The following is a 17,771-nucleotide window of genomic DNA, read 5'->3' as shown; positions in this document are numbered from 1 at the left end:
CTAAGACAGAAGAAAAATGAAATTGGATCCCCACCTTGTACAATAAATGAATTAAATTTTTTTCTGATGAATTAAGAGACAAACGCAACAGATAAGACTTTAAAATTTTTCAGAAGAAAATATTTTATGTTTATACATGAGTATGTAAGTCACAAAAGTGGATCACATACTATGTAATGAATACCTCAGTAAGTTCCATAGAGGAGAAATCATACAGATCATATCTGGTCAAACACAATAAAAATATTTTAATGAAAATAAGAGAAAAAAGAAAAATAGAACAAAATCTAATCGTTGTAGTTTATTCAGATAAAATTTTGAAACTGTTCCTAAAACCCTGAGTCAAAAATAGAATCAAACCTTCAAATACAGATTCCTATGAAAATTTAGACCAGTTACTCATAAAAAAATAGGCAAGAGATAAGATTAGTTTTCAGCACACACGAAACGGAAATTATCCGTAAACAGAAAAGTTGTTTCATCTTGCTCACAGTAAAAACAAATTCAAATTAATACTAGATTTAGATGTCATTTCACCTCTCAGACTGATAAAACCCCAAGCATCTGACAATATACTATACTATGGCTAGGGGGAACTGAGGCACTTGCATACTTTCTATACAGTGGTATAAAGAAATGAGATTTTCCATATATACCCATGGAGTGATTTCCAGAGTGTATTTCTCATTAAGTAAAAAAGGTAAGATATTAAACCTTGTGTATTCTGTGCTACCTTTTCCCTAAGATGGTGGGAGCTAGCACGTAAAAAGAAATTCACATTTACTTCTATTAAATAAAAGAATAAGCCAAAAACTAGTGAAAATAGATACCTATAAGGGAATAGAAAAAGCAAAGTAGAGTGGACAGGAGTGAAAGACTAGACATCTATGAATGTAGCTTGTTTTGCAGTTCTGACTTTGGAAAATTTATTCAACATGAAAAAAATTCCCTAAAAATGAAAACCAAAATGTAACAAATAAACCTAACTATTAGCTTGGTGGTAGAACCGCACACAGAATAATCTCAATAGATTTAAAAATTCTGTGATTTCACTATACATTCTTTGCAAAATACACTTTAAGGACAAAAATAACTGCAAACATCTTAAAACTGTATTACAATGTTAATGTTAACACTGATGTTGCTTTTTACAGAAACTAGTATATATGCAATTATGTTAACACTAGCAAGCAAGAGTTTACAACATACAAGAGATACAAACAAAAAACTGGAAGAGGAAAAATTGTAAAATTACATACGAACTGGAAATAAATGAGTTCAAATACATTTGTCTCAAAAAAATTTTGTTAGCTTTGTGAATTGAAAAAATCTTGAAACAATAACAACCTAAAAGCAACTGGCACCTTTGCACCCACATTACTGTGGTCTCTAAGGACCAGGTCTCACCAAAGGACCATTCTTTTTAAAGAAATGGCTAATTGAAGTTTTGGAGGAAGAAATGATACTTTAGGTAAGTATCAAAATTACCGGTATTGGGCTTCCCTGGTGGCGCAGTGGTTGAGAGTCCGCCTGCCGATGCAGGGGACACGGGTTCGTGCCCCAGTCCGGGAAGATCCCACATGCCGTGGAGCGGCTGGGCCCGTGAGCCATGGCCGCTGAACCTGCGAGTCCGGAGCCTGTGCTCCACAACGGGAGAGACCACAACAGTGAGAGGCCCGCGTACCACAAAAAAAAAAAAAAAAAAAAAAGAAAGAAAAAAAAAAAAAAAATTACCGGTATTATGAGCTGCTGCTGGCCCAAGATGAGAAAATTTAAACATTTTTAAAGGAATGATCATTGCAATAAGACTGGAATAAACGTAAAAATCCTTGCCTTCACAACGACCTAACATCAATGTTAAAGAACTCACATTACACTGGAGTTACTGGAGTTACCAGCTCATGAGCAAAAATTTTTTAACTGAAAATCTACCCTGCTTTTCTTTTGATAAGGGTGTTTCAGTATGACCAAATATTTGATGAAAAAAGTTCTTCCAACAGAAAAATATTTAAAAATATATGCAGGAGAAAAAAATAGTATCACCATTTTTGCAATACCCAATGAAATTACTCAATTATCAGCTACTAAAGCCCACTAGGTGAAAGGATGATAGAGCACTCTACACTGGATGCATCAAGCTGAGGACACTTGAAGCTACTGATAAATGTCAGTACTGAACCTACTGATAAAACATCACAAAGAGGTAACTAGACATGTTCCTCCTGGTGTGATACATTAGAAATTACAGAGTACATTTATAAAATATTCTTGCTAAAAATTAAACCTGAATCTAATCAAGCCTCATCTAACCACAAGTACACAGGAAATATAAGACATGGGAAACACACAAAATGACAACATGAAGGTATAATCAGCAAAATTATAATTTTCAGAAAATTGTACAGAATAGATGACCCAGTTTCTCTAACAAAGAAAATCAAGAAAGGGGGAGGGAGAAGGAAAACTGACATAAATAGACTTAAAAGAACCAAATCAACATGCTGACTTTCCTTGATCCCTGATTCAAAGAGAAAATATAAAAGACTTCTTTAAAGTGACTGGGGAACTTTGACTACTGTTAGACATTAGATGATATTAAGAAATTATTTTAGTGATGGGGTGGGATTGGGCAAAATAAGTGAAGGGGATTAAGTGATACCAACTTCCAGTTATAAAATAAATAAGTTACTGGGATGTAATGTACAGCTTGGGAAATATAATTAATAATTTTTTACAGTGACAGATGTTTATGGTGATCAATCTGTAATGTATGTAAATTTTGAATCATTATGTTATACACCTAAAACTAACATAATATTGTATGTCAAATATACTTCAATAAAAAAGGAAAAACTTATTTAAAATTTTATTAGGTGTGATGATATAAATGTCATCTTTAAGAGATTATATCTATTAGAAATACACATTGAAGTATTTAGGAATGATATAAAATAATCACTGAGATTTACTTTAATATTCTCCCACAGGAAGGCAAAGGAAGTATATTATTATACCATTCACCCTACTTTTGTATACCCTGAAGCTTTCACAAAGCTTAAAAAAGTGAAAAAGCTGTAAGACGTTGATGAAACACATTGAAGAAGACACAAATAAGTGGAAAGATATTCCATGCTCATGGACTGGAAGAATACTGTTAAAATGTTCACACTACCCAAAACAATCTACAGATTCAATGCAATCCTTATCAAACTAAGGATTTAGTATAACTAAGCCCCTTGGCATCAGTCTTAGCAATGACTTTTTGGCTTTGACACCAAAAGCAAAGACAACAAAAGCAAAAATAAATTTGGACTATATCAAACTTTTAGCTGCTGCAGAGCAAAGGAACCCATCAACAAGATGAAAAGGCAACCTACTGAATGGGAGAAAATATTTACAAATCATATATAGAAAGTTAGTATCAAAAATAAAGAACTCATACTACTCAGAAAAAATGAACAGTATGATCAAAGAATGAGCAGAAGACACAACAGACATTCTTCCAAAGACACACAAACAACCAACAGGAACATGAAAAGGTGCTCAACATCACTAATCAGGGAAATGCCAATCAAAACCACAATGAGATATCACCTCACACCTGTTAGAATGGATATTACCAAAAAAATAAGAAATAACAAGCACTGTCGAGGATGTGGAGAAAAAGGAAGACTTGTGCACTGATGATGGGAATGTAAATTGGTGTACCCACTGAGGAAAAGGAAAACAGGTTCCTCAAAAAATTTTAAAAAGTACAACTGTATGATCCAACAATACCACCTAAGTATTTACCCGAAAGAAATAAAATCACTATCTATAAAAGATATCTGCACCCTGTATTCATTGTAGCACTATTTACAACAGTCAAGACATGGGAACAACCTAGGTCTCCATCAACACATGAAGAAAATGTGGTTAATCTATACAATGAAATATTATCCAGCTATAAACAGAAGAAAATCCTACCATTTGCAACAACATGCAAATGAGGTCATTAGGCTAAGTGAAACAAGTCAGAGAAAGACAAACACCATATGATCTCATTTATATGTAGATTCTTAAAAAAACAAACAAAAACCCAAAACACTGAACTCACAGATACAGAAAACAGTGGTATCCAGAAGCACAGCCAGGCCTTTTAGGGAGGGACGACGTAGGGGGGATAGGAATTAGTGAAGGTGGTGGTCAAAAGGTACAAACTCAGAGTTATGACATAAATGACTCCTGACAATATAATGTACTGCATGCTGATATAGTTAACAATACTGTATATCTGAAAGCTGCAGAGAATAAATCTTAGAAATTCCCATCACAAGGAAAATAATTTAACTATGTGTGGTGATGGATGTTAACTAAACTTATTCTGGTAATCATTTCACAATATATACATACATCAATTCATGTTGTGCACCTGAAAATAACACAATGTTTCTACATCAATTACACCTCAATCTTAAAAATAAAAAAGATAAAAGGGAACTCTAAAAGTCAAAGCTTACTGCCCAAACTATCAACTGATCTTTCTTCACCTTGAATGCATTTTTAAACAAGAAAATAAACATGTTCGGGATGGAATTTAAAGTGGACAAAAAATAATAATACAGTAAAATAGATCTAGTGTGGGCAAAAAAAGACAAAAACATAAATTAGTGAATCATGAAACAAACAAAAAAAATTAACAAAAGCTGGTACTTTGAAAAGACCAGTAAAATAAGGTCTCTGATAAGAAAAAAAAAAAAAGCAAAAGGATAAAATATGAATGTGTACTGTTAATAAAAATTTTAAAAGGGAGAATTTTAAAATGCTATAAAATTCTGGGAAATAGAAAAGTACTGAATAAATCAATAACTTTGGAAAAAAATCAAACTGGCAAAGAAGCATCTCTCTTTCCTCATGCCTACACATAAGCTTTTAAAAATCCTTCTAACATGTAGGGAAAATGATGGGAAGTACATACAGTCCTGATTAGCTTTGGTAAAATTATCAGTGAATTAATTTACTTTCCTTTTTGCCTAAAGCATTACGTTTCTGCATTAAGCATTAAACAAAATAGTATGGAGAAGTAAAGGAAAAATTCTTCAAAGAAAACTATCACTGTTCTCTCCAGCTCTGCCATCTTATTTTTTTGATAATACAAATACAATACTCTCCAATTAACTTATAAATTTAGTACAACTATAATCAAAACCTGAGAAGTCTTCATGGAACTTAGCCAACTGATCTTAAAAATATATATACAGTGAAGAAAATGCCAAGACAATTTTGAAGTTGCAAAATTCACTCTCCAAGATTCCAAAACTTACTGTGATGCCACATTAAATTCAGACATTTGGGTAGTAAGACAGTAATAGACAATGAAACAAAAGAGATAGCCCAGGGAAAGTTTCACACATATATGGAAACCTGACAACTAACACTGCAGATCAGTAGGAAAATATGAACCATTCAACTGAGTTTGTACCAGATTTGTTAGCCATTTACAACACATTACACAAAAATTAAATTATAGGTAAACTGAGGCCCTAAATGTGAAAATCAAAATTTAAAAATTTTCAAAATAAAATCCAGAAGACTATATAGTATAAAACCTTGAGTTGAAGAAAGATTTCTTAAAACTAAAACGTAAATTTAATGTTAAAATTTCCTACTCTATTCATCAATGCAAAAAAATCAAGCCACAGACAGGAAGGAATTTATCTGTACCATATATAACTAACAAAACTTTAGTACCCACAATATATAAAAACTCCTAGAAATCAGTAACAAAAAATAAAAACTTCAAAGTTGACTTCTAATAAAGGGCTCCTTCTAAATAGGATTTACAAATTAAAGAACTACAATACCAAGCATCATTTGAGCACTTACGGCCATTCTGTGCTAAATCTTTTACATATTATTCAATCTTCAACATAATTTCTGAGGTAGGTCCTGTTAAACCCATCTTAAAAGTTGTAAAACTGAAACTCAGAGGTTACCTTGTTCAGTGTTAGAGGCCAACTCTAGTCTGTTAATTCTACATCACGTGTTTTAATTTGACAAGCCCTTCATTGAAAAAAATTTCTTGTCCACCATCAGTAATGCCAATTTATGTTCAATTTTAATATATTTCTATTATAGAAAATTTAATTGGACTTTCAAGATATACTTCTTTGTACATATCCTTTAAGAATACTGACAAACAGATGTCTATTGAGCAAACTATGCTGAGCATAAACAAATTGAAGAAAAAGTTATTACAAAATGTTCTTGGAAAAAACATCACACAGACATATGCAAAAAAAATCAGATATCATATATCTTCTAATGGAAAAACATATCACCACTTATAAAATATTACTAAAAACAGAAAGAGAACCTGATGGTCTGTAGATCCATCTACCAACCGACTATATGGACAACATAACAATTATAACATCAGAATACAATCAGTATATGCAGACTATGGACAACTCTGTAAGACCAACAACCAGTTTTCTTCAAAAATAAAATGTAATTATGAAAAACCTCACAGTGATAAAAGGAGAATTCGTAAAGTGAAAGAAATTTAAAAGGCATGTCAATTTACTGAATGTGTTCTTATTTGATCCTGATCCCTCCCCACCACGAAAAATGAACTCTGTAAAAATATTATGACTTTCATGAGACAAATAGAAATCTTACAAATCTGGCACTTAAGAACATTAAGCAACTGTTGCTATTTTTTTTGGGGGGGGGGGTGCACTAACAGTACTGTGACTGTATTTCTTTAAAACAGAAAGAGAGGGAGGACTGACCCTATCTTTTAAAGAGACAGACCAAAACATTTATGGATGAAACAAATAACCTGGAATTTTTCTCAAAATAATACAGGAGGAGAAAAGTAGAGTGTGGATCTCCTAAGTTTTAGCAATGGGTTGTTCGTTGATGACTGTTGGAGCTGAGTGACATATAAATAACGCTTCGTGATACTACTGTGTCTTTTTTTAATGTTTAAAATTCACCACAACAGTTATAAGACGAATCATTGCTCAAAAACACATACCTTTCATAACTGTTGTATTTTATTACTTTTAAAGTAAAAATATTACCTAACCACCTTAGCCCTTAATGAAGTATGTCTGAAACTAAATTAAGAAAGCTATTACAGTTCAGGAACACAAATGGACCAAGTAAGAGATTAGAATAGTTAACGACTATATTCTAATTCATGATGCTCCATACAGTACCAAAGCTAACTATTTTGCAGCTCAGTCTCCACATTCTAAAGATAGCAGAATAATGAGCTACTTTCATGTATGGAAGCTTACAGATATATGGAATACTGCCTACCACATGAAATACTTGAAATTTTCTCCAACCTATCGGCCATTCTATTTTTTCTCTCCCTCCCATATATTACACAAACCCTTCGCTGTAAAATCCATCATTCAGCTAAATTGTTCAAGGGCTATGAATTTGTGCCAGCCTACTGACAAAACTTCGGCCATGTCTTCCCCTCAGCATATACTGCTCACTTCTGCTCCCAAACATTTACAATACAGAGGTCACAATCCACTGATTTCATGAAATCTACTCTGATTCTACCAATCAATCTTCCCTAAACGTAGCCATAGGGCATTTGCTTAAACCTTGTATATTTGTTTCTTCAACTAGATGAGGTTCTAGAATATACAGCTCTTTTGGATCTCCAGCAAAAAGGAAGAATGTTGTGCAATAAAATTGGTATTTACCTTTTTACTGATAAGTGGCTCATGAGATTATGGGCATGTTGAAGCCAGAGACCCTTCAATAGTCATTAAATATATACTGAGTATGTACTATTTAACAGGCACTACTGATGACACAGAAACAATAAAACAAAAAAGGTCCCTGCCCTCAAGACACATATATTCTATTCTTAATGTCTCTGAATCACCAGTCTTTAACACAGTGCTGACATTCAGCAGACACACTGATGTCTCTAATTTGAAATTCTAATACAAATACCCTAGCAAGCATTATGTAATGTTTTAAGAAAATTCAAAATCTAAAAACCCAAACAACACAGTTTTTCTTAACCTACCTGTTATAAATCAGTTATGTTCAACTATTAAAAAAAAGTTTTCTTTAGCATTATTTTACTGTAATTGTCTAGGAAAGCCAATGATGATGAATAAAATAGTCATATCACAACTTAAAACTGTGCATTCAGCAATTTACAACCAGTGCTTTCAAAATTCTAGTGAAATTTAACTTGAAAAAAGCTAACTACTTGGACCCATTATTCTGCAAGAATTTCAAAGGCAAAAATGGTTAAGAGTACAGAAATGAAACCTCTGAAACAAATTACAAAGAACATAAAAAAACATTTTAAACAAATGCAACAAACTTCATATTAAAAATTCACAAATTTCCTTTCTTGTTTTAGTCTCACTGACCTGACCAAATACAAAGGAGTCTAAAATCATTGAGAACTGAGTAAGTCTACAGCACATTTATAAGGATAATGAAAAATGAGATTTCAACATACCCTAAAAGCTATAAAAATTGTTTGTTCTTTATGTAGTATAAATTGGTTAACATTAACAAAGGACCTAATTCATGGAAAATACTTTTTATGCATAAACACTTTTAATCTTCAGAATTTATAATCTCAATTTTAAAGAAACTGAAATTAAAAATGTTTAAGTATCAGAGACAAAAAAAAATAAATTATACTACTTCATAATTCAAACACACCTAGATGCCCAAAACTGTATGAGGTAAAAAAGTAATAAACTGTAAGAAAAAGTACCTATGATGTATATGAAACAATTTTCTTTTTATATAGAGTTGTAACAAACAAGATAATCATTGAAATAGATCACATATACAAAGAGGCAGTTCACAGAAATAGAAAGTCAAATTTTGAAAATCTCACCCATTTCAAATTACAAAACTTTTTTCTTTACCGTGAAATTAGCTAGTATTCTAAATTTTTATTAAAACCCAGGATTGGTAAGGGTGTAGAAGAACAGGCGCTCCCATACACAACTGTAGAAAACAAATGAGTAAGGAAACTTGTGGCATTGTGGTTTTAACAAACTTTTTAACTGTAAATTTCATTTGACACTGCATTTTTACTTCTATTTTTAGTATGCTTCTATTTTTAACTGCAAAGGGAATCAAACCAAAATGTTCATCAAAGTGGATCTAAATCGTGGTATTTCAAGCAACTACACTGTGGTGCATCCATAGAACAAAGAATAAGATAAATCTATTACTGCAGAAATATTACATAATTTTTTTTTTAAAAAGTGAACTTCTAATTTTGGCCAAGAAGGTATATAACATGAGCCACTTTGCCCAACTGAGAAAAATAATAAAAGAAAAAGAAAATCACACATAATATATAGAACGATGTTCTTCAAGACCACTGGACATCAGACAATGATGAACAATGATCCCCCAGAGTCAGAAAACCACCATGGGGTAAGGCCATCATCATCCCAGCTTACTCACTTGAGAAAAAGTCCAGGTCAAGGCACAGCTCAGATAAGGAAACCAGGTCGAACTTAGAAAACTCCCTGACAGTTAAGAAGAGGCAAGAATCCAAGGGGACCAAAGCAACTAGAGTTTGTATGGCAGAGTTCCAAAGACAGCTGCATGGAGAGAACTCTGGAAATCTGCAGAGAATCCTCCCTAAGTATCCAATGCATGTGCATAACTATGTTAAGGGTAAAGTAGAAGATTATTTGTCTTGTTGTTTAAATCTTTTAAAAAGATAAATGGCTGTTTAAACAAATAAAAAGAATGCCGTATAGAATTTATAACACGTAGAAGTAAAATGTTATAATAATAGTACAGAGGACAAAGGGGGAGAAGTATTCTAATATTCACATAGTATATGTAAAGTAGCATAAATACTACTTGAGTTAAGACTGTGATAAATTAAAGATGTATGCTATAAATCCTAAAACAGCTATCAACATAACAAAACAGCTATAAGCTAATCAGCTAAAGAGATTAAAATGGAATTAAAAAATTTACTCAATCCAAAAGAAAGCAGGAAAAAAAAAAGGGAATGAAGAACATAAGAGACAAAACAACAAAGTGGTACTTTTAAAACTAACCATATTAATATAACAATATTGATTGTGAAGGGTCTCAACAACCAAAAGAAGAGGGTGTAAGATAGGATTTAAAAATCAAGTCTCTATTTTATGCTGTCTACAGTAAATACACTTTAAAATCTAAGGATACAAATAGTCTGAAAGTAAGATAATGGAAAAAGATATACCATGTAAACTGTATTCAAAAGAAAGCCAACGGAGGGAGGAGGGAGGGGGAAAAAAAAAAAAAAAAAAAAGAAAGCCAAGATGGCTGTATTAATACCAGAAAAAGTAAAGCAAAGAAATTTAAAAAAATGAAAGCAAAGAAATTTTTTAAAATTTTAAAGCAAAATAGATTACCAGGGATAAAAAAGGTCACTGCATAATAATAAAGGGGTCAATGAATCAAGAGGACATAGTAATCCTGAACGTTTATGTACTAATTATAACTTCAAAAACATAAAGCAAAAACTGTTAGAACTGCAAGGAAAAAACAAACGAATGCACAATATAGGAGATTTCAATATTGTTTTCTCAATAAGTGACAGAACAATAAAAAATCAGGAAAGGCAGCTCACTTGAGCAACACTACCAATAAACATGACCTAATTGACATGCACAGAACACAACAATAACAGAATGCACATCCCTATCAAATGCACTTAAAACAGGATATATATTTGAACCATAAAACAATAAAATAATTACAAAGATTCAAGTCTTACAAAATGTTCTCTAAGCACAATGGAATTAAATTAGAAATAAATAACAGAAAAATACATGGAAAATTCCAAATACTTGGAAATCAAATAACATACTTCTCAATAATCCATGGGTCAAAGAAATAAAAAAGCATATTGGAATGTATTTTGAACTGAATGAAAAGAAGTATAAATGTCAAAATTTGAGGGATGCCATGAAAGCAACACATGTATGAAATACATGGCATTAAACCTCTCTATATTAGAAAAGATATGTCAACTACATCAATTTCAATGTTAACTAAGAAGAGAGCAAACTAAATACAAAGCAGAAAAACATTAAAACAGAAGCAATCAATAAAATGGGAAAGAGAAAACTCCATGAAACCAAAAGCTGATTTCTGTTTTATATTAATAAAATCAATAAATCAATCTTTAGCCAGACTGATAGGGAAAAGACACTATCAATACCAGGAACGAGAGAAGCAACATCACTATAGATTCTACAGATAATAAAAATATAAAAATGTAATAAAACAGGGCTTCCCTCGTGGCGCAGTGGTTGAGAGTCTGCCTGCCGATGCAGGGGACACGGGTTCGTGCCCCGGTCCAGAAGATCCCACATGCCGTGGAGTGGCTGGGCCCGTGAGCCATGGTCACTGAGCCTGCACGTCCGGAGCCTGTGCTCCGCAACAGGAGAGGCCACAACAGTGAGAGGCCCGCGTACAGCAAAAAAAAAAAAAAAAAAAAAAAAAAAAAAAAAAAAATGTAATACAACAAACAACCCTATGCAAATAAGTTCAGCAACTTTGATTAAACAGACTAATTCTATGAAAACAAAATTACCAAAGCTCACTCTAAGAATAATGTGAATAGTCCTATATCTATTCAATAAATTGAATGTGGTTTAAAACCTTCCCACAAAGAAAACACCAGGCCCACACAGCTTCACTAGTGAACTGTACCAAACTTTTAAGAAAAAAATATCATTTAAGGTATTTACCCTAATATCAGGAAAAAAGTAAGAAGGTCTGCTCTCATCATTTAAATATTGTACTAGATGCCACAGGCAAGAAAAACAAAAGGCATCCAGATAATAAATATGATGAACAGTGTATATATAAAATCTGATGGCATCTACCAAATAGTTGTTCGATCTAATAAATGAGTTTGGCAAAGGTGCTGAATACAAGAGCAATGGGCATAAATAATCTGTATTTCTATATATTAATAACAAATACACATTTGATTTTTTTTTCTTTATTTTGCAGTACGCGGGCCTCTCACTGCTGTGGCCTCTCCCGCTGCGGAGCACAGGTTCCGGACGCGCAGGCTCAGCGGCCATGGCTCACAGACCCAGCCGCTCCGTGGCATGTGGCATCTTCCCGGACCAGGACACGAACCCATGTCCCCTGCATCGGCAGGCGGACTCTCAACCACTGCGCCACCAGGGAAGCCCTGATTTTTTAAATTACTTTAAAATAGCACCAAAAAACACAAAATAAGGATAAATCTGACCAAAAAAGTACAAAATCTATACAGTGAAAACTAAAACAATGCTGAAAGAAATGAAAGACCTAAGTAAATGGAAAGATAAATTGTGTTCATGGATGAGAAAACTCAACATTAAGATTTTCCCCAAATTGCTCTACTGATTCAAGTTAATTTCAATTAAATCCCAGCAGGCCTTTTTGTAGAAACTGACTCACAGGAAAATGTGAAGGACCCAGAAGAGCCAAAACAACTTTGAAAAAGAACAAAGTTCTACTTGATTTCAAGATTTAATATAAAACTACAGTAATTAAGACAGTACGCTTTTGGCTACTAGGTAGACAAAAATGGGTCAATGGACGAGAATACAGTACAGAAACAGAATCATACGTACATACATAATTGATTTTTGATACAGGTGCAAAGCCAGTTCAATGAAAAAAATAGTCTTTTCAATGAGTGTTGCTAGAAAAAGTGAATGTCCATATGGAAACCCAAAAAACCTTGATTCATACATTGCACCATATTAAAAAAATTAATTCAAAAAGACTTAAATGCAAAACTAAAAACTGTAAAACTTCTATTAGAAAACAGAGAAGAAAATCATCGTGACCTTGGGTTACACGAAGATGGCTTAGATATGACCAAAAGCATGAGCCACACCAAACCAAAAAAAAATACACACCACAGAACACCTGGTAAACTGAAATTCATCGGAATTAAAAACTGCTGCACTACTGCTCTTCAAAACACTGTGAAGAGAATGAAAACACAAGTGGCAGAAAATATTTTAAACCATATATCTGATAAAGAACTTGTAACCAGAAATGTAGACTTCTCAAAACTCAAAGAAATAAATCAATTTAAAAAGTGTACAAGAAATTTAAAAAGACACTGTACCAAAGATGATACACAGCTTGAAAACAGCCCATGAAAAGATGTTCAGCACCAAAGACATTAGAGAAATGCAAATGAAAACCACACTTCACATCCACTAGAATCTCTATAATCAAAAAAAACCAGACAACAGGCACTGGAGAGGATGTAGATGGACTGGAAATCTCATACCCTGCTGGTGGCAATGTAAAATAGTATAACCACTTTAGAAAATAGTTTGCAGTTTCTTAAAAAGTTAAACATATGCCTAACCATATGGTCTAGCCATTCCAATCATAGGTATTTCCCCAAGAGAAATGAAAGCTTACATTCACAAAAAGACCTGCACAGGAATGTTCACAGAAGCTTTACTTATTATAGCCCAAAACTGGAAACAATCCAAATGTCCATCAAGAGTTGAGTGGATAAACAAACTGCTGTATATCCATACAATGTAATATTACAAAGCAATAAAAAGAAATGAACTACTGATACACAATATGGGTGAAATCCCAAAATAAATATGCTGAGTGGAATAATCCAGGCAAAAAGAAGGTACATACTGTATGACTATTTGTTTAAAATTCTAAAAATTGCAAACTCATCTATAGTGACAGAAAGCAGATCAGTGGCTGCTTGGGGAAAGAAAGGCAGATGGGAGAGATTACAAAAGGGCAAAATGATACTTCTGGGGTTCATTATCTTGATTGTGGTGATAGTTTCATAGGGGTATACATGTCAAAACACTAGTATACCTTAAATATATGCAGTTTATGTCAAATTGTATCTCAATAAAGCTTTTTTTTAACAACAAGATATGGACCAGTACACACGGCATGAATCCATATGTATTGCTAAACAAGGATGTTTACATGTGTGCTAATATATAAACTAATAATTTCAGGAAAAAATGCACCAAAAATAATGTTAACATAATTATCTACACCTAAGAAACAGGACTGGATATCAGGGAGAAATACTTTTCACTTTAAATTTTTTTTTAACCATGCACATTATTTTTTTTTAATTTCATAAAAGCTTAATTACTTGTACCTAAGTCTGACGCCAAAGCAAAAATTCTTAACCATTATCCTAGAAAATTATTTAAAACATAACTTTAGTTATTAAAACTTTTATATTAAACACTGGACAAAAAAATTAGCTAGCAATTACTTTTATATCATTTTCTAATGTTTTCAAACTACTAATACAGAAAACTGCCAGTAAACCAAATATGTACATCCTCTTCCAGGCATCCTCATTTCTCTCTGCTTGTTTGGGGTCCTATGAGTTCCTTTTCTCCTCATCCAGTAACAGCTGACAACTCAGACATGAATCATTTATTCTTTTAAAAAATTCACTTCCAGAGGCTGTTTGGATGATAACTATAATATCTACATCTTGCACTCTCAACTTAGAAAACAGCATTGCCAAATAAAAATAAATACACCTTCCCACAAAGAGCTCATCATTTCTCCCCCAATCTACGTACATAATATGAACTTGACAAGCCTAAATATTAAAGCATGGACAAGTACTTAGTTTACTAGATACAAAGGACAGGAAATAAGCAAAACGCAAAATATCTCCAAAAGCGTTCTGAATAATATCACACTGTTACGGATGAAATTTTAAGAATTCCAAAAATTATTTGGAACAATCAGCATAACTGGACTAAGCACACAGCCTCTCAAGACTACTCACACTTGAAGGGGAGAAATGTCACTGCATCCAATGTCATTGCATCCAACAAGTATCTTAGTACTAGGCTTGGAAGATGGTGTCAGGCTTGGAAAATTGAAGATTTAAGACAAGAACCATGCCCTAAGAGGGCAGAAAGGCTTACAAACAAAATTTATAATAAATCACGATGTTAAAATATGCAAGGATTCAAGAAAATGAAACGCCTAAGCACTAGAACTAAGGTTTAAAGTATGAGTAGTTTTCCTGGCCATAGTGAGTGAGGAAAGATTCCAAACGATCTCTACCATAAGGCCTATCTTTCTTTAACAGACACACAAACCAGCTTTATAACTTCTGACTCAAATTTGAAGCTAACTGCCTAAACAAGTTTCTTTTCTCTTTAAAGATCAGAGCAACTGATTTCTAATGAGGCTTATTATTGGTGAAAATATTTTAGTCTTCGTAAGACAAAAGCAGAGCTAAAAAAACCTTAGATTACTAAAATTATATGATTTAGGTCAAATCACTTATCTGTCCATTTAAAACCATCATATCCTCTCAGAAAATTGGGTTATTTTCTATTCACAAGAAGCCATGTCTGAAAGCTTTTTAAATTCCTTGAACACCATTCATAACTATTTTAAAATGTTATTCTCACAGACTGCCTTTCTAAAAAAATTTATGGTTGTTGTCTATTTAGATTAAAACTATTTATATAAACCAACTTTAAAAACTGAACAAAACACTTTACACTTGAATTTTGTAAGCTGTATTATAGTTTTCAAAAGCCAACAGAAAGTTTCCACTAATGATGATAATATGCTCAGTTGACTGAGGAATCCAGTTTTCATTAGTTTTAAACTTTTTTCCTACCTTCACGCCAACTGCAACTTCAGTGACAATTCTGTAATGAAAAAAAACAAGTTTCAACCTCTTGTTCTTCAAATGGTCATTGTTTGAAACTTTTTAGGGTAGTTCATCATTCATGAATTTTCTACTCACAACGCAGACAGAAAACAAAGATGGTCAGTGGCACATAATCAACTTGGCTTTCTAGAAATGACTTTCAAAGGTGTGATGAAACTCACCACACTTTTTGTATTTTTTAACACTTCAAATAGGAAACTGAACAAGCCCCCAAAACCTATAATACCCCTTTACCCTTTGATTTAAAACTTAACTCTTTAGTAATCTTGATAGAAACAGGAATCATGAATTCCAGGGCAAGTTTTGCCATCTATTTCCATATTGATCTGGGGGAAAGAGTGAACTTCTCTGGATTTGTTTCATCTGGAAAATAATCTCCAGAGAACCTCTAGGAAGATTCAAATTTTGTTAATCTGTTAACTTTTATGTGACCTGCACTTAGTTTCTTCACAAAATACCGAACTCCAGATGATTAAAATAAACTCACATTTTACTTCTGACCCTTCAAATACTGTCAAGGATTCCAATAAACGTACTTTTTAAGTGATACTGTTTTCCTATGCCCCCAAACGGGATGAATACGGCTATATTTTCACCCTAAAGGGTGCCTCCTTTCTAACAATGAGTTAAATTATTAAAGAGTCTTTTCAGATGGGGAGCGTTAAGTACCAGGGAGAGACCCTGGTCCGTATCATTTTCCGAAGCCCTTGCCTCACCTCACTTAGCACTATCGCCAGCCTCAAAGATGCAGCATGGCTCTGGCTTTTGGGAGTTGTTTTTGTTTTTCCAGAAACTGGTCAAAGTAGCTGAAAAGATGGCCCTGTGTTGACTATCTACTCTTGTTTCTGCCATGGCTCTTGGCCTTTGCCCATGTGACTGATGTCGACCACAAACACTTCGTTTTTGAGATGATTTAATTGCTGGGCCCTTCTGCCAAGCTTGGAACAATCTTAGGCCACACAAAAAGGCGTTTTTTCAGCCTCCCGCCCCCACTAGCGGACTCCAGTGAAAACAAAGGAGTGTGACATCTGCCCTCCCCCTTCCTCCCGCCACCGCACGCCTCCCCGCCCCCCCCCCCTTCCCCCGCGGCTCCCACTCAGCCTTCCCGGGAGCTCCCGCCACCGGCATCTCCCGCAGCCGGGGCGGGCCGGGCGAAACCGGGGAGGCTTGGGACGGCTTGGAGGGGCCTAGGTGGGGGCGGCCTCTCTCTCCGCAGGGAGCCTCCCACGCAGGCCTCGCTCTCCGGCCGCTACAACCGCTCCCAGCCGCGCCGCTCGCCCGCGGTCCGGGTCCCAGGTTACGGATCGAAATGGCTCCTAGAGGGGGCAGGGCCGGGCGAGACGTCCTGGGACCCCCCAGAGCCCATCCCCCGCTGCCCCGCCGGGACCCGCTGTCTCCCCGGGGTCGTCGTCCCGCCGTCTCCCCAACGCCTGCCGAGTCCACAAGCCCGCTTTCTTCCCGTTTTCTCGACCAGAGCCCGCCAGGGGGAAGCCCAAGGAGGGGTGTGTGCGATGGGGCGGGGGTTGGGTAACGGCAGCCCAGCCCTGGGGAGGGACGGCCGGGGGGTTTCGGCCCGACCCTGGACCAGGCCGAAGGCGGGCCCCACTCCCCTCTCGCACACCTCCTCGCCGGCCTCGTTACCTACCCGTCCATTGCCGAACCGGACAAAGCTTCGCTCACAAGAACCGAGCCACGCAGCCGGCGAGACACACAAGCGGAGAGAAAATGGCGGCCAGATCCCGACGGAAATTGCCGAAGGTGCCGGAGCGCACGGGGCAGCGCGCGGCAGCGGCGGCGGCGGAAAGAGCCGAGCGCGCCGGCGCCCGGCTGCGGGCGGCGAGCGGCGGGGCGCGGGGACGAGGGGGAGTGGGCGCAGCCGCCGTCGCCTCCTACGCGCCGCCGCGCGCGTGAGGCCCTCCGCCCTCCGCTCTCAGCGCTGTGGGCCGGGGCCTGCTGCTGTGCAGCGTGGCGTGCTCCGTTTCTTTTGTACGTTCCTCTCCGAAGTCCCTGCTGCCCTCCTAGGGCGCTGTGGGTGCGACACCGC

At 35.6% G+C, this 17,771-nt stretch overlaps 1 protein-coding gene across 1 annotated transcript in view; it reads right to left on the bottom strand.

Annotated features, from left to right (window-relative positions):
• Nucleotides 1–17,458, bottom strand: part of PTBP2 (polypyrimidine tract binding protein 2) — an 81,120-nt gene extending 63,662 nt beyond the window's left edge. Inside the window, exons 1-2 of the mRNA XM_065898204.1 lie at nucleotides 17,373–17,458; nucleotides 15,674–15,704 (exon numbers count right to left, since the gene is read on the bottom strand). Of these exons, the coding sequence (XP_065754276.1) occupies nucleotides 15,674–15,704; nucleotides 17,373–17,380 (39 nt within the window). The 5' untranslated portion in view covers nucleotides 17,381–17,458. The remainder of the gene's footprint in view (nucleotides 1–15,673; nucleotides 15,705–17,372) is intronic.
• Nucleotides 17,459–17,771: the final 313 nt, after the last annotated feature.

This window comes from Phocoena phocoena, chromosome 1, assembly GCF_963924675.1.
Source record: "Phocoena phocoena chromosome 1, mPhoPho1.1, whole genome shotgun sequence".
NCBI classification, from domain to species: domain Eukaryota; kingdom Metazoa; phylum Chordata; class Mammalia; order Artiodactyla; family Phocoenidae; genus Phocoena; species Phocoena phocoena.
The sequence above is the reverse complement of the archived record's forward strand: the minus strand, read 5'-3'. Positions and strand labels throughout refer to the sequence as shown.